This window comes from Populus alba, chromosome 19, assembly GCF_005239225.2.
Source record: "Populus alba chromosome 19, ASM523922v2, whole genome shotgun sequence".
NCBI lineage: Eukaryota > Viridiplantae > Streptophyta > Magnoliopsida > Malpighiales > Salicaceae > Populus > Populus alba.
In genome coordinates, this window is record NC_133302.1 from 7,072,489 (window position 1) to 7,095,131 (window position 22,643).

At 33.6% G+C, this 22,643-nt stretch overlaps 2 protein-coding genes across 2 annotated transcripts; both read left to right on the plus strand.

Moving 5' to 3' along the window:
• The first annotated feature begins 7,804 nt into the window (after window positions 1-7,804).
• LOC118040986 (patatin-like protein 2) lies at window positions 7,805-10,759 on the plus strand. Its single transcript, XM_035048078.2, has 8 exons — window positions 7,805-7,917; window positions 8,078-8,202; window positions 8,306-8,574; window positions 8,715-8,976; window positions 9,428-9,571; window positions 9,773-10,042; window positions 10,172-10,284; window positions 10,388-10,759. Exons 1-8 carry the CDS (start codon window positions 7,914-7,916, stop codon window positions 10,443-10,445), a joined length of 1,245 nt encoding a protein of 414 aa, XP_034903969.1. The 5' UTR covers window positions 7,805-7,913; the 3' UTR covers window positions 10,446-10,759.
• A 2,901-nt stretch (window positions 10,760-13,660) lies between these two features.
• LOC118040979 (cytochrome P450 CYP749A22) lies at window positions 13,661-15,799 on the plus strand. The gene is made up of 5 exons (XM_035048068.1): window positions 13,661-13,937; window positions 14,068-14,291; window positions 14,446-14,678; window positions 14,863-15,241; window positions 15,350-15,799. The coding sequence occupies exons 1-5, from the start codon at window positions 13,661-13,663 to the stop codon at window positions 15,797-15,799; spliced, it is 1,563 nt and encodes a 520-aa protein (XP_034903959.1).
• Window positions 15,800-22,643: the final 6,844 nt, after the last annotated feature.

Here is a 22,643-nt window from a genome sequence, read left to right on the forward strand (position 1 = left end):
AACAGTCTCTCTGTTTTGTTGTATCTGTTTACGATCGACCCATTGGGTTGTTGATTCTGCCTTTTCTAGGTTTTATTTATTTTGCTTATCAAGAAAAGAAAGGGGGAGCCAGGGAGCACTGTGTATGATTGGAGTGGCATATTACCCGAAAGAATTACCTTCTGATCATATTAATTAGCTGCATAATTAATAAAATAATAATTGTTTGGAAACATAATTAATTGTGACGTAAAATATGGACTTGGCACAGAAAGAATCCGCTGCAAAATGTAAGATTTAGGAGGTCACCATGCAATTAAAAGTGCTGGACGACATGGTAGCACTGTTGAGCTCACAACTCCTCCCGATCCTTCAGGTAATTATTTATATAAATTGAATTAAATGTGTTAATTTATGCGAACAATTCAATAGCTTTTCTTTGAGCTAAACTTAAGTTAATTAATTCAGTATTACAACTTTTAATTGATCATCATTCTTTTAATTTTCAGGCAAATTGACCATTGCTTGGATATCACATGTAGCAGTGAATGATTGAAAGTCTTTGTTTATGATCCTTTACTCTAGGATTTCTATGTGGTTTTTTTAATAGATTGCAAAATAGAAAGTACTAGTTTCTCACTCCTAAATCAAACTAGGATTTAAACATAAAAATAACATGTATAGTATAGAAAATAGCAAAGTCTTCACCTTAATAAATGATGGTAAAGTTTTTTTTTTTTTTTGCCACCAGAATCAATCGATAAGTATAAAAGAACAAAATGGAATTTTTATGTAGGTAAAGTTGAAAGATATGTTACACTGCTAGTATTGTCGGGTGAAAAATTGTATGACGTGGTATTACAATGCGAGAATATTGTGTTTAGTTTTCAATCCAGTAACTAAAAGTTTCATGGTTTTAGTGTAACTCATAATTAGATAAAGCAAAGTATTTTCTTAAAAGTTTTCTTATTAAAAGAATAAGCTACTCCGTCATAATCTGGATGTCATGTATATAAAAAAGAACCTGTTTGAAAATATTTTTAATATGGTGACGGATGTTGAAAGAAAGAACAATGAACAATATAAAGACTGAAAATATATACATTTGTTTTTTCATCGTACGAATATGAAGTTGATTTATGATGGGTTATGGGTCACAAAACCAAAAGTCATCTTCTCCCTAGGTAATAACACACAATTACTTGTCTATCAATGGCTCAAGAGCCTGTATTCTCCTTAAGGATATGCTTCAAACATTTCTAAATTGATGAATTTTATAGATCACAGCTTGTATGAAATAAAGAGTCATGACTGTCATATTTTTTTTTTGTTCTTACCCGGGTATCCTCACACCCTTTTAAAGAGTGAGACTAGTCCCGTTCGGGGTTCGTGGCTGCCCCTCCCAATAAGTGCGCTTCCTAGAGATCGAACTTGTATTCTCACTCTTGCAGGAAATATAACAATGCTTAACCGCTAGACCAACACTTCATTGGTTAGTCATGACTGCCATATGGTTATGCAAACACTCATTCCAGTTGTGTACCAAGATTAATTGCAAAAGGAGATATGAGATACACTTACAGAGATTAATCATTTTTTAAAAAATATATGCTCTAATAAGTTACAAACCCAACACATGGAGAAATTTGAAACGAATATCATCTAGATAATCTGCAAACTTTACATGATATTCCTCCATCCTTCTTTCAACTCCTAGAGCATCTACCCTTACATTTATCATTTAAGATAAAAGTTGGAGGCTAGGGATTACAAATGCATCTTAATTAAATTTCTATTCGACTTTATTTTTTTTAATTTAAAACACTCATTATTTCATGCAGATATTTGTTCAATCTTGAGAAAAAAAAAAATTAAAAAACAAGGTGCAAGTTGAGGCTTATATTTTCAAGAGATCTCAAAATTTATCTTGTATTATTTTAAGCTGCACTTCAAAACAATAATCAATTGCGTTTCAAGACATGATGACGGTGGTGAAATGTCTTCTTATGGGAATTTATCAATATTTTCCCATCTTTGATGATATCTTATTAAAAAAATAGAATGAGAGAAAGATATTTGATAGAAATCAAATTTAGACATGTACATAATTATATGTTATTTAACTATAATAAATTGAGATCTATTATCCACTAAGTACAATATTAACATGTTATATTTAAATATTTTTTCTCTTAAACTCTAATAAATTGATAAGATTGAATAATTTCTTGTAAACAACATCGTTAATTTTTTACTATCTCAAAATTCATATATAATTGAATCTAAAAAAATTTTAATTACAAAATGAACAATTATCATATGATTCAAAACACATATAAATAGTATTTAATAATTCTAAACTTTCATAATACTTAATTTCATTATACTTTTTTCTTTAATTGTTAATAATTGTAATCATGTATTAGTTTTTTTTTTCTTTTCAAACTTCATCTAATTTGTTTTTTTTTTTTTAAAAAATTAATTAACTTCATTAGAGTTATGCAATCAAACTCCACGGGATACAAAATATGTAATTATGTATCAAAAATTTTAAAATTTAATTTTAGAGTTATACAATCAAACTTCATAGAGTTATGCAATCTAAAATTTTAGAATCTCAAAATTTTTTAATTATAAAATGAATAATTTGTAATGTGTTCAAACATATATAAACAGTACTTAATAATTCTTAACTCTCATAATACTTAATTTATTATACCTTTTTTTTTAATTGATAATAATTTTAATTATGTATCATGTATTTTTTTTTTCAAATTTCATCTAATTTGTTTTTTAAAAAAACTAATAACTTCATAGATGCAATCAAACTCTTTTTTTTGCAATTTTTGATCCAACACCATTAGTCTAAATTTTTATTTCCCTCCACGTTAGAATGGAATGTTGAAATTTTATTCTGACTTCTTCAATCGAGTAAATAAATGCACATTGTTTGTCTATGATTTTTTGATTATAAATATGTTTGACTGTATAAACCTAGCCGCTCTCTTTCTCTCCTCCCTCCCATCCTATGTTTCCAAGTATATGTGCTACCGTAGTGCTTCTTCACCCGCGGGAGCACATGCTACAATGCACATATTTTTCTGATCCCAACAGGTTATAAATTTCAGAGCCTCGTGGAGTATATAGTTGTTTTTTTAAGTATTTTTTATTTATAAATATATTAAAATAAATTTTTTATATTTTTTTAAAAATTATTTTTTGATATTAGCACATTAAAAATAATCTGAAAACACCAAAAAAATATTAATTTGAAATAAAAAAAAATTTAAATTTTTTTTTAAAAACACTTTTAAAATACAAAAAACAAATAGGATTTAGTTAGAAAGCTACAAGTGAGTTAGTAGCTTAATAAAAATAGTTAAGTGATAAGAAATCAATTAAAAAAAAGATGTTTTCAATTTTCTTATTGAATTTCTATCATTTATATTTTTTAATTTATAAATAAATATACAATCAACTAGAAATATCAAGGAATCTTACTCATAACTTGGCTAGTGCCACTTACCCATGCACTTAACAAATGCACTTAGCAAATGCGTTGATAGTGTGAAGTTTCTCCATTAAATGAGACATTTCTTTCATGTACATGAAAAAAGAAAAGAAAAGAAAAAAAGGCATGATGAAACTTGTAACCTATTGTTTGTGAGAAACCTCTTCTCTCAGATATGCACGCAAACAGTCCATTAGAGCACCACGACAACATCCACAAATAAGGTATGGCTACCAATTGCTTAACTCATATAATAATTAAATGGATTGACCAAAACAACAACAAAAGACATGATATTAACATAAACTAATTGAGGAGGGAAATTCAATGTTTCCCTCCTCACATGTTATTTTATATTCTTAAGGTTTATTTTTTTAATCTATATATTTCTTCAATATAATTTTGAATTTATTTATCATGATTTTATGATTCAGATCGCGGGATTGATATGTTAAACTTAGAGTTTTTTCTCTCTCTTTTTTTAATTATTTTTTTAATTTTATAATTTAACATTTGATTGATTTGGAATTAGACTTTATTTTTTCAATTTGTTTTCTATTAGGTTATCTCGGTTTCATTATCTAGATAACAGGTTTGTCAGGGTAGCTTAGATTGATTTTAGTTTTTTTTTTTAATGATTTTTTCAATTTTATCTTTTCAAAATTAGATTGATTGAGATTTGAACTTCATAATTTGTTTCGATTTGCTTTCTATAATCCCAGTCATATGACTCGGGTTGAGGCTTTGATATATTAACCTGAGTTGACTTGAGCTGTTTGTTTTATGGTATTTTTTAAATTAAATTTATTTTTTATTTTTATTATTTCAACATTAGGTTGATTGAAAATTGAGTTTCATATATTTTTTTTTTTAATTTGGTTTATATAGAGTTATCTCGGTCTCATGATTCTGGTCGCGGTTTTGACAAGTTAAGGGTTATTCTATTTTCATGATCTGGGTCATGGATTTGATAATTAACTTGGATTGATTTGAGTGAATCCAATTTGTTTTTGTCTTTTTGTTTTTAAATATCATCTTATTTTTTTGTCAAATTATATTTTTTTGTCAGGGTAGCTTAGATTGATAGTGTGAACATCCCATGCTATTTTTGAATCTATTAAGCTAGTTGAGTTGCATCAAGTTAATTTTTATATAATTTTAATTTTTTTAATAAAAAACCATTAAATAATTTTTTATATTAAAAAAAATAATCCAACACGGAGCATGTCGCATAATAGTTATCTACTAATCACCTAAAATGCAACTACACTTCACACTGTCAAAGCATTTGTAAAGTGCATGGGTTTTAAAAGACAAATTTTTATATATATAAAAAAAACTTAAAGGTTGACTGAGTATTATTGTCGCAACCTTTATTTAAAAAAAAAATAAATTTATAGTAACATTGTTTCAGCCAATAAAAATTTCGTTGAGCTTGTGTTAATGATGTTGCCGTAGCTCAACAAACTCTATTATATATCCATAAATAAGTTTTTTTTTTTTTTTTTTTATTGTGTTAGTTTTAAGAAAAACTCAAATTAAATTATTGTGAAGTATAACACTTGAGCCATTCAATATGCTTAGGACCATCAAAGTTGATAAAGATCAAGCCAGTGCTGGTGGTGGTGGTGGTTTTCCTTCATACACATCAATATAAATAAATTTTTTTTTTAAAAAAAATAACTGTTATTTTAAAATTTTAAAAACCCAAAAAAAAAAAAATATGAAGACACATAACCAGACAATCCACTAACTCCATGGATGTCTGCTTCCTAAGGATTTGTTTCGATTCCTTTTTAACTTTGACATGACACTGATATATATATATATATATATATATATATATATATTTCTTTAAAAAATAACTGTTATTTTAATTTTAAAAACCCTAAAAAAAAAAAAATGAAGACCCATAACTAGACAATACACTAACTCCATGGATGTCTGCTTCCTAAGGGCATCTCCAACCGGAGAAGCAAATGAGAAGGTAAAATTAAAAAGTATTTTTTTAGCTTTTGTTTCTCTAATTAGGCATTCCAATACAGCAGCCAACAAAGAAGCCAAAATGGCTAGAAGAGCTATTTCTACATGTTACTGTAGAGATAGCAAAAAAAAAAAGTAAGTATTTTTTTTTTTAAAGCAAGGAAAGAAACTTGTTTTTGTTTTAAATTTTTTCAAAGCATGAATTTTTTTTTTAAAAAAAAATTGAAAATCAAAATTTAAAATATTGATGGTTTTTTTTAAAGTTTGAATTTAAATTTACTTTTAAAAAATTAAATTTTTAACAGTAAAATATAAAATTAAAAATTAAAATATTCATATAAATAAATTTTAAGTTTAATTTTAAATTATATCTTTTTAACTTTCATATTATTTCATTAAATTTTATATTATTTTTATAAATTACTCATATTAATTATATAATTAATAACATCATAATTATATTATATATAAAATATCTAAATTAGTTACATAATTATATAAAAAATGAATTTAACATGAAATATATTAAAATATAAATGGCTTTTCTAAATAGCTTTTTACCATTGGAATGCATATAATTAAAAAAGCTATATTTATACTATTCAAAAAGCCATTTTATCAATTTAGCTTCTCAATTTAGCTTTTTGCATTGGAGATGCTCTAAGGATTTGTTTCGATTCCTTTTAACTTTGACATGACACTGATATATATATATTTCTTTAAAAATAACTGTTATTTTAATTTTAAAAAACCCTATAAAAAAAAAAATGAAGACCCATAACCAGACAATCCCACTAACTCCATGGATGTCTGCTTCCTAAGGATTTGTTTCGATTCCTTTTAACTTTGACATGACAATGATATATATATATAGTGGATTGTCTGGTTATGGGTCTTCATTTTTTTTTTTTTAGGGTTTTTAAAATTAAAAATAACAGTTATATTTTTTAAAAAAAATTTTATTTAAAAAATATATTAAAATAATATATATTTTTTATTTTTTAAAAATTATTTTTGACATTAATATATTAAAATGATTTGAAAATACTAAATTTAAAATAAAAAAATAAAAAATTTTAATTTTTTTTTAAAATATTTTTATGCACAAAAAGAAGATATTTCATGTTTCACGTTGCATGGTGCTTTTTATGGCTGGTGGGTTACCGGGGTATAATTATTTTCAGTGTTGTCTGTTGGTACGTGAGATGACAATTTTCACATAGGCCATTATGGGCCTAGGCAACAATGGTTTAGTGCATTGCATTATTTTGTCTTGTCTAATTACAGCAAAAATATAAAATAATAAAATAAAATTAATTTCCCTTTCCCTTTGAGGGGTTTTTGTTCTTTTCTTGTATTTTTTGTAGTCAACAATCCCAAATCTGATGTCAAATCTGTTGATTTTTTGTGTATTTTTTCTTATTTATTAGGGTTTTGATTTCTCTTTGAAAGGGTTCATAGTTTAAGGATATTTTGGATATAAAATAAGATTTTTCTAACGAATTATCATTGTGATTTTCATTATACCTCGAGGGGTTACTGTAATTTTCCCCTTACAATAACTTACACTAACTTCTTTTATATATAAACATGCACATATATTGTTGTTAATAATTTTTAATTTCTTTCAGTACATTATTAATTAAGCATAATTATGGAATATATTTCTTAATATATAATTGAGTAATTATATATCATATTGATTTATCAATTTTACATGTAATCAATTTTTTTTTAAAAATTTCTACATACGATAATTAGCATTAGAATACTCTGATGATTAATTAGTAAAAATACTTGCATTATTTATTGTAAAATCCAAAAAAAGTGAAATTTATGAGATTACTATATAAAAGATAAAAGTGACAATATACTCACAATTTAGTTTGAAAAAAAGAAATTCAACAAATTTTTAGTTAAACTATTTTTAATAAAATTTTACTATATGCATTCGGTAATCTAGTTTATTCGATTTAATAAAATGATTAATTTGGTATGATATGTATTGATTTTTTTGGTTCTAAAAATTTAAAATCAATACCAAACCAAATTAAAATTAAAAAAATAACAAAAATTATATATAATTAATGTATGAAACTAATATTAATCTATAGTTAATTTATATAGATATTCCAAATAATCCAAATTGTTTTGCTCATGCGCAATGCAACTTAGCCAATAACATGTTGATTACTCTTATCCACACAGAAACAACCCACCTTATCTCGTCATTAGGTTGGAGCTGGGCCCAAAGGCAATCAAGAGCACAGCGACTTTAAGGATAACCCTTTTTTTATTTATTTTTTCTCGTTCACATTGATGAATCATCACCCAAAATTGTGCTATAAAAAGGGAGCCTTCGGTCCTAGTTCGAGAGTGGTAGTTGAGCAAACACAATCACAAGCTAGCCGAAAGGTTCTAATACTTTGGCTTTCACAAAATGGGTGGGCCCTTAATCACCATCATGCCAAAGCTAGAATTTGCATTGATTCCTACAACATGATCTTCTGTTGCTTATCAGTCTCATGATTTAAGTTGCATACAATCACTAGTACTATTTGCTAATTCACTTTGTTCTTGTTATGATCCTTGTTAAATTTTCAGGGAATGGAAGTTCTAGTGAACCAGAGAATCAGGGAGACTTCATCACAATCCTTAGTATTGATGGCGGAGGAGTGAGAGGCATCATTCCTAGTGAAGTCCTAAGTGTTCTTGAAGCGAAGCTCCAGGTTATTTTACTCTCTCAACTTGCTTGCTCATATTTTCCTTCATCAATCTTGTACACGAGAACTGCATGCAGTCAGCCTCGTTTCATTATTGTTCTTCACGTAGAAACTGGATGTGGACAACAAGGATGCAAGGATTGTAGATTATTTTGACTTCATTGCTGGGACAAGCACAGGAGGCCTTATGACAGCCATGCTTACGGCTCCAAATGATGAAAAACGACCTCTGTTTGCTGCAAAAGATATTGCTAAGTTTTATCAGGACAAGAGTCCATATATCTTTCACAAAACACCTGAAACAAACCAACCTCCGTCTACTGAAGAGGATTCCAGAATCTCTGATCCTGATGAAGCGACGGAAGAACCTTTGACAACGTAGGTAAAACAAATCCAATGGATTGAACTTAATTTGTAATTCAAACCATGTTCTCCGAACAAATCTCTTCCTTTTCTGCTGGATGGTTAACAACATTTGCATAAATAAATATAGCTGACAGGATCTGTCTTTTGAACAGGCCCGCCGAAGTCATGAATACTCCAGCTACTTTTTTGCGGGGTATTATTGATATTATCGTAGACCTCAGTCCTGAGGCGAAGGATTATGTAGAACCTCTTAATACATATTTACTACAACCAAAATATGACGGCAAGAATCTGCAAGATACGATTAAGGGACTTTTGGGAGAGAAACTAGCTCTCAGTGAGACTCTAACGAGTGTGATCATCCCCGCCTTCGACATCAAGCATTTTGGGCCTACCATCTTTTCTACATTGAAGGTCATTGTTCTTCTTGATTTTCTAATATTTTCCAATATATATCCTTGTATATTCCAACATTTATTAATGTTACCTGATGTTGTAATGTATCGATCTCATCTTGATTTTATTTTTATCAAATACCAGAGATTTATTAATCATCTATTATATATAGTCATTAAAAATATGGCTTAACAATTAGAATAGTATAAAAAACTCAGAAGAGTCGGAAAACTTATGAACCAAACTAAATCCACAATTAAAACCAAACAACTAAGTCAACTACTCTAAAAACGTTTTGTTTGGCCAAATAATCTGCAGCATGATTATTCTTTCTATGAACATGATCAAAACATATAGAAAAAAAGTCTATTATATGCATTGAAATATTATTGAATTCAATTTGCATGCACTAAGTCCGCATAACATTTTTTCCTTTAATGATATTCACCTGTGTATGAACAAATTGTAGGCCAAGCGTGACAGGTCAATGGATGCTCCACTGGCAGACGTTTGTAGGGCCACCTCTGCAGCACCGTATTACTTTCCCCCTTATCATTTTAAAACCAGCAAGCCCTTCAACCTAGTTGATGGCGGTGTTGCAGCCAATAATCCTGTAAGTTGCTGTTTATTGTGGTATAATAACATTTATACTAGGAAAATGATAAGTTAGCATCGCTAGGAAAAAGAAAGCACTATCATTTGTAGAAATTATACTGCTATTTGGCAATCAAGTCACACCTTTTTGTAGTTCTATAACGCATCTATAGTCTTTGTTTTAATTAATGCCTTATCTCTCTTGTCATAATCTTATCAGTCTTTCCTAGCTGTGTGTGAGGCGATGAAAGAAAAGAAGGCAGATTTTCACAAATTTTTTGTTCTCTCCCTTGGAACTGGAGCACCAGATGCAAGTGGCAGGCTAGAGGTTAGAGACGGCAAATGGGGAATTGTTGATTGGCTTTGGCAGGATGACAATTCCAACCCGTTGCTGGATATCCTGACGACTGCACCAGATGAAATGACTGAGATGTACATGTCTACCGTCTTTCAATACAGTGGATTAGAACGCAACTATACTCGGATCCAGGTAAACCACTTGAAAGTATAAAAAGGAGGAATTTTCGGCAACGAGATAGCTATTTATTTGGTCGTGGTGAAGTTGGGGAAGCTGGCATTTCATTGTTAATGATGCGTTGCCATTTCATACTACGATTAGGTTGAGCTAAAACCCAGTGAAGCCATAATGGACAATACAAGCAAAGAAAATCTGGAGAGGCTCAAGAAGATCGGTCAGGATTTAGCAGAACAAAATGATGCCAAACTTGAAGCGTAAGAACTAGATTTATGAATATCTTGGCTTTTCAATTAGCACCGAAGCAAGCTAACTTCTTGTTGATCTTAATTATTGCAACCTCGCTTTGATGTTGTGCAGTCTTGCAAGCCGATTGGTCGAGATACGGAAAGCTCGCCTAACCCACACATCTGCTTGACAATTCATAAAGTAGAACGTTGCTGATGTCCAAGGCAACGTTGTCCAAGATATGGTTACCTGCCCATATGATTAGTACTGTTTTCAAATTTGCCTGTGACTTTAGTGCTGGAGTTAGCACTTGTTCAAGTCAGGCTTCGTTCTGAGTTGTGTTGAGTTGATAATTATGTACCTCTATCATAAATAATGAGGAAACAATGTACTCTTCTTAAGCTTCTTCCAGAAGCAAGAGAATATCTTCTTTATTTATGTTATGTGTGTAATGTGTTGTATTAATATGCATCATGTGGAGTGGCTTGATTAATCTCTCTATTATTCTTAATGAGTGGTCTTTGCTTCCACTTTCCCCAATTGATCTTTTTATTCTTAATCCATCGAAATATATTTTTCAAAAACTGTAAATGTTTGTAGTGTTTAGTTCAAAATAATTGGAAGCTTTACTTATTAGTCATTCAACATTTTTTTATTTACATATATAGGACAATATACAATAGTTAATGTAGAAATTACAACACAAGATTCAACCTTACACATGGTAAATATAATTACTATAATATATACCCTATAAGTCAAAACTTTCCATAATACGCCTCCTCAAACTAAGGGTGAGGGTTCAACCCGAAGCTTGAACCGATGATGAGAAAAAGAAGCAGTGTGAGTGGCTTTGTAAGAACATTTGCAAATTGATCATTGAAGGAAATAAAATGAATCTGAATATCTTTCTTTGCAACTCTATTATGTACAAAGTGAAAATCAACCTTCACATGTTTAGTATGAGCATGAAAAATATAATCCATGAACAAGTAAGTGGCATTTAAATTATCACATCAAATAGTAGGTACAAAAATAGGAGTAATTTGTAGATTTATTAATAAATACTTAAGCAATAAGACTTTAAAAGTCTCGTTAGCTAAAGCCTTATACTTAGTCTCAATAAAAGATTGAGCAACCATGCATTGTTTGCTAAATTTTCAAAAGGTGAACAAGAGGGTTGTCGAGGTGCAAAAAAGGCCGATGAAAGGCTAGGGTGGTGTTGGCAACAATGAAATAGTAGCTAAGGCACTCATAGGTTAAAGGGAACTCTTATGAAGAAACTTATAAGTAAAAAGATGACTATAAAGATCTACATATGAAAGAGGGTCAGCGTTAGTGGAGAGACTAGTCATCAGGTCTTTGAATTCACCTTAAAGTCTGAAAAACACATATAAATTGAAATTCTCATGCAAAGTAGGTATGCTGCTAATTCATCAAACAAAGTCTTTGTTTTTTATAGATAGACGGTGACATAATTATCACCCTGACAAAGGTCTTGAAAAGTACCATGAAGTTTCATAATGCAAGAATTGGACAAAGAAGCAAGCACTTGTTCAAGAGCGTGTCAAACATAGTGCAGAGTTTTAAAATCAGCAACAAGATGAAACACATTCGTTAAAAAGGGAAGAAATGAGTGCACTCATAATAAGTTGATAATGTTGTTTCCAATAAAAAAAGAAGAGATTAACCTGGATAGAGGAGTCATCGGCAAAAACTATATGAGAGGAATGACATGGAAAATAGCCATCAACAAAATAAAAAACATCTAGTCCAGAAAGATAATTTGTGTTTATGAGCTTCAAGGAGATAACTTGTAGAGGGTTGGAGAGAGGAACAACTTTGCCAATGGAAGAATCAATGACAACAACAACAATGGCAGTTGAAGGAGAAAAAGAATCATCGTTCAATACAAAGGAGGAGAGTGAAGACAACACCAATGTAGAAGCTGGCTATGTGTTAAGAAGAAATTAGAACTGGATTTGCAGTAGTAGAAGGGGCGACATGACTTATTGTGATGGAGTCCATTAAAGAGAAAGAAAAGAGATAATTTTAATGTGCTTATTAGTTAAGAATAATAGAATGTTTAACTTATTAATTAGTCGACCTTTAATTTTAATGAGAGATAATTTTAGAAGGAAATTCTATACTTTTAAAATAAAAGGTATAAGAAGGATGTATTTCTTGAGATAATACTTATTATTTTGTATCACTAAAATATCATTAATTTAAAAAACTCTTAATTCCAAACTTGTCTAATTAAGAAAATTTGTTATTATCAGTTTTCCCCTTATTTTCCCACTGCAATTCCTTCAGTATATACCAACAAAATGTTTTCATAGGTGTTTATTGAGGAATATAGCGATGAAAAAGTTCATCGGTAAAATTCATTGCAATCTACTAACAAAAAAATTCCTTTGATCTTTTCATTTGTATTTGACAAATTTTTGGTAGTGATTCTACCGAATAGGGTCACACCATAAATTTTAATTCAAAAATTTTATTACTAAATATTTCATCCTACAAATATTCTAATCAAAACTCTCTATTATAACTCTTATAGGTTTGTTTATATACTAGTAAAAAGTCCTAAATAAAGTTGAAAAAAATAATAATAGAGTTTTAAACTAAATAGAAAAAAACCCTAAATCAACTAAAAAAATATAGTAAATCCCAATTGTAACTTATGGGCATTATTTGAAGATCTTTTTGAACTTTCATTGTAACTTTAAAGGAAACTAGTCTCTAGAATCTTTTAAAAAAAATTTAGTTCGATCCAACAATTAAAGTAAAATATATACCCATTAATATTAAATTGTGCGTTAGAGAAAAATGTTATACACCATATAGTTTGACTTTCTTTTTTTTAAAAAAATGTTGAAGTTATAGTTTTACTTTTTAGAAATACTTGGATTTTTATCTAATAATTGATGAAGTCTTTTACATTTTTATACATAGATTGTAAATTTAAACTCTATTTATGGAAAATTAGAAAAAAATACAGTTTGATTTTCAAATTTATTTGTTTTAAAACTGATTTAAAAAAATCAGACAGAATGATGATGGTTTTAAATATTTTGTGACAAAGATAGGTGGAACAAAATCTTGTTGGAGCATATCAGAATGAATGGAGGGATTACAACAATGTTGAAATACCTTATTTAGACCCATAATTCCATAACAGGATTATTGACTTCCCTTATGAAGAACCATAAAGGTAGATACCTTGATCCTGGCCCAAAATCATATTCCTCCATAGATTCGAGTTAGATTTATTTTCTAAAAAGCTACTCCATAGTTTTCTCTCATGTAAACAACAATTCAAAGATGCCAAAGCCCTCTATATCAAGACCATGGTTTCTCTGTTTTTGTTCAGTCAGTGAAGAACACATGCTCCTAGCAACAATGGCGAACCCATTAATCTACTTTACAAGCTGTACTCTGTTCCTATCCATTCTCATTATTCTCATCAAGTTCTTTAATAAAGTATGGTGGACTCCCATTCGCATCCAGTCTTTGATGAAGTCACAGGGAATCAGAGGCCCTTCTTACAGATTTCTGCATGGTAACACCAAAGAGATCTCCAAAATGATAAGAAAAATTAGGAGCAGTCCCCAGGAATTACTACATCATACATTGCCCATGGTTCATCCCCACTTTTATTCATGGATCAAGCTCTACGGTAACAATCTTCTCATACTTTAGATATCAAGCAATATTCTTGCTTAAAATTAGATGAATTATAACTTCTTATATCAACAGAATGTCAGCAGAATTACATAAATTAACTTTGATTACATATTTCTGTACAGGGATGAACTTCCTTCAATGGTATGGTCCCCAAGCACAACTGATCATCACTGAACCGGAGCTGGTCAAACAAATATTGAGCAACAAAGATAGAGCGTACCCCAAAACGAAGGTCTCAAGTGAAATAAAGAAGCTCCTAGGGGATGGAATTGTCTTATCAGAAGGGGAAAAATGGGTTAAACTCAGGAAACTGGCCAACCATGCTTTCCATGGAGAGAGCATAAAAGTAAATTCTTGTTTTTGTTTTGAACTGTGATCATGAAGCTGGCAGATATATAACTAAACTACTATTGAACTAGATAAACAGTACAAGCATATATGAAAGTCACCCACCTAGGGTAATTCCATCAACTACTAAGCACCGTTTTTATGCTCTGCAGGGTATGGTTCCAGAAATGATCGCCAGTTTAGAGATTATGCTTGAAAGATGGAGACACCGTCATAGCAAGGAGATAGATATATTTGTAGAGTTCAAGATTTTAACATCAGAAGTAATATCCAGGACGTCTTTTGGAAGCAGCTACTTGGAAGGGCAGCACGTATTTGATATGCTTACGAGAATGACTCACATTATTTCAGAAAACAATTACAGAGTTAGGATTCCTGGAATTGGGTAAACACCATATATGTGCTTGCATCGGCATAATCATGCCTGACATGAGTTTTTCCTTGGAGACAATTATCTTGCTGACGCGAAATTTTAAATCTTTTAATTCTGTCATTTTCAGGCTCCCACCTTTTCATTTATACAAGATTCTAATGTTGCAGAAATGAATGGCATTTTTCTATTTTTGCAGAAAATTTGTTAAAGCAAGTTATGATATTGAATTTGAAAATCTGGAAGCGAAGATAAGAAAATCATTCATGAACATGATGAAAAGAAGAGAAAAAGACGCGCTGTTGGGAGAACTAGATGGCTATGGACATGATTTATTTGGATTGCTCCTAAAGGCGTATCATGATTCGGATGAGACCAAGAAAATATCATTAGATGACCTGATTGATCAGTGCAAGAATTTTTATCTAGCTGGGCAAGAAACATCAGCAAGCGCACTTACCTGGATTGTTTTTCTTCTAGCAGTCCACTCAGATTGGCAAGATAAAGCAAGGAAAGAGGTGCTTGAATTATTTGGCCTCCAAATTCCAAGTCAAGATCGCATTGCAAAATTGAAAATTGTAAGTGACCATTCCACCATAGCTAGCTTCTAACCAAAATTATGAACTTTGGAACATTATACCTCTTGATTCAGTTCTTTAACTAAATTTTCTGTCTCTTCTTTGTAGATGGGTATGGTTATTAATGAATCTCTAAGACTATATACTCCAAATGCTATTCTGATGAGGAGAGTTGAAAGGGAAACTAAATTGGGAAAAATAACTGTTCCAGCGAATACTGAAGTTTACATTTCAACTTTAGCAGTTCATCAAAATCCTGAAATATGGGGAGAAGATGCTCTTCTTTTTAAACCAGAGAGATTTGCAGACGGGGTGGTTAAAGCTACAAACAATAACATAGCTGCATTCATGCCATTTGGTCTGGGACCTCGAAATTGTGCGGGGATGAACTTTGCTATCACAGAGACAAAGTTAGCACTCTCTATGATCCTGCAACGTTACAGTTTTACTCTCTCACCAACTTATGCCCACTGCCCAACTGAAGTTCTAACAATGTGCCCCCAACATGGAGTTCAAGTCATTCTCCAACCATATGAACATATCGCTCTCAAAGTATAAGAGATTGACGTCTTCATTTTGGTAGCTAGATCAATCTTTTCAGTAAAATAAGATTCAGAACTGAATATCTATATAAACGCTACAACCGGTCCCCAATCACTTAGCTGAAATATATAAATGATCAGCAAAGCTACAGAATCGATGACGACTGAAAGGATGAGGAAATGTTATGTTAGTCTTTTGTCCGAACGTAACCTCAGGATATTTGATTCTATTTTATAGTCCGAACGTAACCTCAGGATATTTGATTCTATTTTATAGTCCGAACGTAACCTCAGGATATTTGATTCTTTTTATAAAGTCTCCTTTATAAGTACATTTTTTCCTATAAGAAACTCACCAGATAACGCAGAAAGATGTAAGAAGAATACAAAACCAATTAGTTCAGATCTTGTCTAAAAGAAACATATTTTTAGCTTCTGCCAATACATACATACAGACGAGCTTGTTCTGTTTTTCAATCTTGAGCAGATACAACAAGAACACAAAAATGCAATCAAATTTAGTACAAAATGAATCAAAAAATGATTGGGCCATGCATCTCTTCCTGTTGTCCTACGGGTTGTTTCTAAATTGTCCATTCCTGTTGCTTCAAATAATACACATTCTGTATGTTTTGATTTTCAAAAAGCAAAAAGTTGTTCTCTACCATTTTAAAATGTTCATTTACGATCCACTTCCCCCTAAACTTGATCTACTCTGATGTTTGGGACCAGCTTCTGTCCTTTTTTTTTTTTTTTTTTTTATTAATATGGGTATTTGGGCTAGTTTACGCGCACCTCGACTAATCCCACGAGTCCTGAAGTTAACGATCATGTAAGTTTCTAGTGGCTTTGAGGTTTGTATAACTCGAACAAGTAATTTTTAAAAAACAAACCTAGAACCTGATTAGTTGAGTTACACTCTTTATAGTTAGGACCAACTTCTGTCCTTTCTAGTACAGGTGCACGTTATTATGTTATTTTTCTTGATGATTGTGTCAAAGAACCATCTCAACCCAATAGCTTAAGCTTGTTAGGTGAGGTCCCAAGATATGATTTATATTATTCTCTAACACACCCCCTCAAGTGAAAGCCCTTTGGGCTTGAAACTTGCACAGGCCCACATTACCTTGTGCTTAATTTTATCAAATAAATGGGGATGGTGAGATTCGAACTCGTGACCGCTTGGTCATTAAAGCTCTGATACCATGTCAAAGAACCATCTCAACCCAATAGCTTAAGCTTGTTAGGTGAGGTCCCAAGATATGATTTATATTATTCTCTAACAGATTGCACCAGATTCTTATGGATCTTCCACATGAAACTTAATTCTGCTGTTCAATCAATGTTCCACCAATTTCAGACCTTTGTTGAACGCCAGTTCAACAGCACTATCAAATCCATTCAAACTGATTGGGGGTGGGGGGCTATCGCAGATTATCCATCGCATTGCTTGCCCACACTCACCAGCAAATGGGAACTATAGAACGCAGGCATGGACAAATAGTTGAAACTGGTTTATCACTACTTTCTCATTCTCATTTACTTCAACATTTATGGGAAGATGCTTTCACCACTGCCATGTACATCATCAACAGGCTTCCCACCCCTCTTTTACATAACCAATCTCCATATGAAGTGGTCTACCACAAGAAAACAGACTACCAATTCCTTAAAACATTTGGTTGTGCGTGCTGGCCTTCATCCCTTCAACAACCATAAACTTGACTTCAGGTCCAAACCTTGCATATTTCTTGGCTACATTCGGAACCACAATGGGTATAAATGTCTAGATAAATCTACAGGAAAGGTTTACGTCTCCCATCATGTTGTTTTTGATAAACATCGCTTCCCATTTCAACAAACTTCCACATCCTCCCCTCCCTTTTATAATACACCTACTGCTTCCCTTCCACTTCAACCAATCTCTCATCCTCCCCAACCTGACCCTGATACTCACACTGTTTCACCTGACAACTCCTTGTCTTCCATGTCTCAAGATTTTGCTGATGCAGGCTTAGAGGCTGACTCACCTAATTTGGATATTTTTTCCAATCACTCTAGTGCCAGAAATTCTACTTCTACAGCACAACAAGAATGCAACTCAACTCCTCCTACGCTGCAGCCAATCCATGGCCCTGGGAATACTCATCATATGATTGTTGGTGGGAGTAACCACTGGTGGTGGCTTTGAAACACTCAGAGGGGATAAAACATAAAGTTTTATTACAAAATCACAAGCTTACAATTAACACAAAACTCACAATACACACCCTCTCTTTCTCTTTCTAGTGTTTCTCTCAATTATCTCCACACACATTAACAGAAGCTGGGCACTCTATTTATACACGAAATTAAAACAAGAAAATTCAAACTTTCTAGGTGTGAAGGCGGCTGGCGGCCGTGGCAGCTGGTGGCTGGCGGCTGCGGCTGGTGGCTGGTCAGCGACTGGAGGCTGGTGGCTGGTTGCCTTCCTTGACCTTCTGGATGTTGAGTTTAATATTCAACAAATCTGGCTTTTTTCTTGTAGACCCATTTGACACCTATTGCTTTCTTCTTTTTTGGTGGGTCCTTATCTGCATGGAAACAAAATAGAGTTGTATCTTCCATGACTTGAGTGGCATCGTACAACTCTTCAAGGTTTCGCATCCTTCTTGGTCCTTCTGATGAGGATGCTGATGGTGGTGTTGATGATGATGCTCCTGGTGTGTTCCTCCTGTTGAATACAGGGAATCTGTGTACCAGACTTTGTGGTTCAGCTGCTGGCACAATCGGTTCTTCTGCAGGGACAATTGGTTCTTCTGCAAGTACTGTTGGTACTTCTTCACCTTCAAGGATCAAATTAGTGTTGATCCATCTGACTGCTTCTTGATCATCATTCCATTCCCAAGATTTATCTTCTTCAAAGATAACATCTCTACTCATGATTGCTTTCTTTGTGATGAGATTATACAGCTTGTATCCCATCCTTCTTTCACCATATCCGACAAAGATGCATTTCTCGCTTTTATCATCGAGCTTTCTCCTTCTTGCATCTGGGATCTTTGCATATGCCACATAACCAAAGACTCGTAGATGAGTAACACTTGGTTTGTGACCACTCCATGCTTCTTCTGGAATGACGCCTTGCAAACTTCTGGTTGAGCAACGATTCAACAAATACACTGCACATGATACAGCTTCAGCCTAGTATTGCTTGGGCAACTTCTTTGCTTTGAGCAGACTTCTTGCCATGTCAAGAATCTTGCGATTCTTCCTTTCAGCTACACCGTTCAACTGTGGTGTATAAGCTGGCGTTGTCTGATGTCTGATGCCTATTTGTGTACAAAAGACTTCAAAGTCATTTGCTGTATATTCTCCACCTTGATCAGATCTCACGGTCCTGATCATATAGCCAGTTTGCTTCTTCACAATTGCTTTAAAGTCTTTAAAACAATTGAATACTTCTGACTTCCTCTTCAGAAAGTATATCCACGTTTTCCTGCTAAAATCATCAATAAAAGTGAGGAAGTACCTATTTTGTCCAATTGACATAGGCATTATTGGGCCACACACATCTGTGTGCACTAACTCCAGTGGCCTCTTTGCTCTCCAGTTGATTTCTTTGGAAAAACTGGATCTGTGATGTTTGCTGAGGACACAACTCTCTAAGCCTCAGGTGCCAAAGCCATTCTTCACTGTTGGTGATGGCGCTCAAACACCTTGCTGCATCATACTGGATGTTCAAAGGAAACATCCTGTTCTTGGACATTTTCACATAGGCAATCAATCTCCAATTGTTGTCTCTAATTGTCAGATAACAATTCTTCGAGTAAAAAGTATATCCTCTCTCCAATAGTTGACCTAAGCTGATCAGGTTCTGCTTTATGGCTGGGATATAATACACATCGGCGATGTAGTTGGAATCGCCGTTCTTCAACTTAATTGGGATGTTGCCTTTACCTTTGAATGGAACCTTTGTAGTATCTCCAAAAGTAACTAGACCTTGCTTGGTCTCATCTAGATCACCAAATAACTCTCGGTAGCCGCACATGTGATTGCTGGCTCCAGTATCTAGATACCATATATCCTCCTGTTTCTCACCAAGTCCTTGTTGGACAAGCAATGCAGCTGCTCCTTTGTCATCTTTTGCTGCAAAGTTGGCATGCTCACGTATCTCTAACGAAGCTTTCCTTCGGCATTCAGTGCTATAGTGCCCAAATTGATTGCAACTATAACATTGAATATTCCTCTTGTCGCGGTTATTGTAACCGCCTCCTCTTCCTTTAAGAGTGAATGCCTGTTGTCCTCGACCTCCTCTGGTGGTGTTTCTACCACCTCTTCCTCTGAAGCTTGTATTCCAAGATCCTCTTCCTTGGAATCTCTGAAATCCTCCTCTGGATTGTTGACTTCCTGCTTGAGTGGTGTATCCATTTGATGAAGTCTCCCCTTGCTCATATCTGTCCTTGAGAGACATCTTTGCTTGTAAGGCATGCTCGATGGCCTTATCTCCATTTCGCTTTACAATATTCTGCTCATGAGCTTGCAAAGAACTCATAAGCTCATCTACTGTCAACTTGTCCACATCTTTGGACTCTTCAATTGCAACAACAACAAAATCAAATTTTGGATCTAGGGATCCCAAAATTTTTTCAGTAATTCGAGAATCGATGAGGGCTTCTCCATTTCTTCTCATCTGGTTTACTATCACCATAATCCTTGTGTGATAATCGGAAATAGACTCCGAGGACTTCATTTGTAATAACTCAAATTCTCCTCGTAAAGATTGAAGACGAATCTTCTTGATTCTATCAGCACCTTTGTATTTATGTTGGAGAGCCTCCTCTATGTCTTTTGATGTTTCAGCGGAAGCTATGATCTCGAATGTATCTTCATCAAGACCTTGGTAGATGATGATGGTCTTTGCTTTGTTGTCCTTCTTTCTGTTGACTTTCAAGGCTTGCTTCTGTGCCTCTTGTAGAGCATCTTCTCCTTCTTTGGACTCTGGTTCCTCAAAACCATGTTGTACAACATCCAAACACTCTTGTGAACCAAGGAATGCCTTCAATCTGATGCACCAACTATCATAGTTGTCTTTGGTCAGCTTCGGGATGAGTGTATGTGTACCTTCTGTAGTCATTTTGCTCTTTGAATGACTATATCACCTTTCTAGGAGTCGAATTTGGCCAAACGGACACTGTAGATCGATCCGGAATGGTCCAAATAGTAGGGAACCGGTCTGACTTTGTAGAAATCGGGTCAGAAAATAGGTGAACCGGTCAAAAAACCAATTCTGTACGGCAGGCGGTTCGCTGGGTTGAACCGAGAATATTCTGTGGAATATTCGGGGAATATTCTGGGGAATATTCTCTCGGAGCGCTGGCGGCTCGGCTCGGCGCACTGTACGGCGTGACGCGTGGCTCAGCTCAGCTCGATGGACGGCTTGGCTGGATCAGCTTGAGGTTCGGCGTAAGCGGCTCGGCGTGGCTCAAATATGGCGCGCGTGTGACTCAGTCGTCTTCAACCTCTGGGCGCGTGGGTGTCTGTGCAGAATCTTCAAGCGGCGCGTGTGGCTCACCGCGGTCTCCGATCAGGCTGGTTCTTACGACAGTGAGTTCGTCTTGATGAGCTCTACATTGTGGAATGATCAAAACTTGTTTTTGGACAACTTTGAAAATTCAGATATACCCCAAAACTCTTCTGTTTTCTGACGAACGGGGCTCTGATACCAATTGTTGGTCGGAGTAACCACTAGTGGTGGCTTTGAAACACTCAGAGGGGATAAAACACAAAGTTTTATTACAAAATCACAAGCTTACAATTAACACAAAACTCACAATACACACCCTCTCTTTCTCTTTCTAGTGTTTCTCTCAATTATCTCCACACACATTAACAGAAGCTGGGCACTCTATTTATACACGAAATTAAAACAAGAAAATTCAAACTTTCTAGGTGTTAAGGCAGCTGGTGGCTGGTCGGTGGCTGGAGGCTGGTGGCTGGTTGCCTTCCTTGACCTTCTGGATGTTGATTTTAATATTCAACAATGATTACAAGATCCGAAAATAATATTCATGTCCCAAGAAGCTTCCTGCTGATGTCACTCAATATCCTCTGCCACGAGCACTTCTTGTTGCTGCTCAAGAAATCCATGATGGGCCAACATGTTACAATGAGACTTCCAAATCTAGTGAATGGAGATCTGCCTTGAATACTGAATTTGATGCTCTATTGCGCAATGGCACCTGGACACTAGTTCCCCTCCACCACACACCCATGTTATAGGTTGTAAATGGGTTTACAGAATCAAACGCAAGGCATATGGTACTGTTGAACGTCATAAAGCACGTCTCGTGGCTAAAGGCTTTCACCAATAGTATGGACTTGATTTTACAGACACCTACAATCCAGTAATTAAACCTGCAACAGGACGCCTGGTCCTCACACTCTCTATCTTTCATGGCTGGCCAATACACCAAATTGATGTCCAAAACGCATTCCTTCAAGGTCATCTCCAACAGGATGTCTACATGGTTGACCACAAGGTTTTCAGCATCCTCAATAACATAATCATGTCTAACATCTCCATCATTCACTATATGGTCTTCGTCACACCACGTGCTTGGTTCTCAAGGCTCTCTTGACAGCTTCTGGATTATGGATTCACTGGAAATCAAACACAATATCTCGTTGTTTATCTATCGTCAAGAATCAACAATATTATTTGTCTTGATTTATGTCAATGACATCATTCTGATAGGCTCCTCATCAAAAGCCATCAACAATGTTATCAACTATCTTAAGAATGACTTTTCCATTAAGGAACTTGGAAATCTAATTTTTTCCCTCGGCGTTGAAGCTTCACATTGTAGCAACGACATCTA

Excerpts from the sequence above, each read along its gene's own strand:
- LOC118040986 (XM_035048078.2), top strand. Across the intron at positions 8,203-8,305 it reads TTCTTGAAGCGAAGCTCCAG|AAACTGGATGTGGACAACAA; the intron begins GTTATTTTACTC and ends TTCTTCACGTAG. Across the intron at positions 10,285-10,387 it reads AATGATGCCAAACTTGAAGC|TCTTGCAAGCCGATTGGTCG; the intron begins GTAAGAACTAGA and ends GATGTTGTGCAG.
- LOC118040979 (XM_035048068.1), top strand. The coding sequence starts at position 13,661 with ATGGCGAACCCATTAATCTACTTTACAAGCTGTACTCTGTTCCTATCC. Across the intron at positions 13,938-14,067 it reads TTCATGGATCAAGCTCTACG|GGATGAACTTCCTTCAATGG; the intron begins GTAACAATCTTC and ends ATTTCTGTACAG. Across the intron at positions 15,242-15,349 it reads GCATTGCAAAATTGAAAATT|ATGGGTATGGTTATTAATGA; the intron begins GTAAGTGACCAT and ends TCTTCTTTGTAG.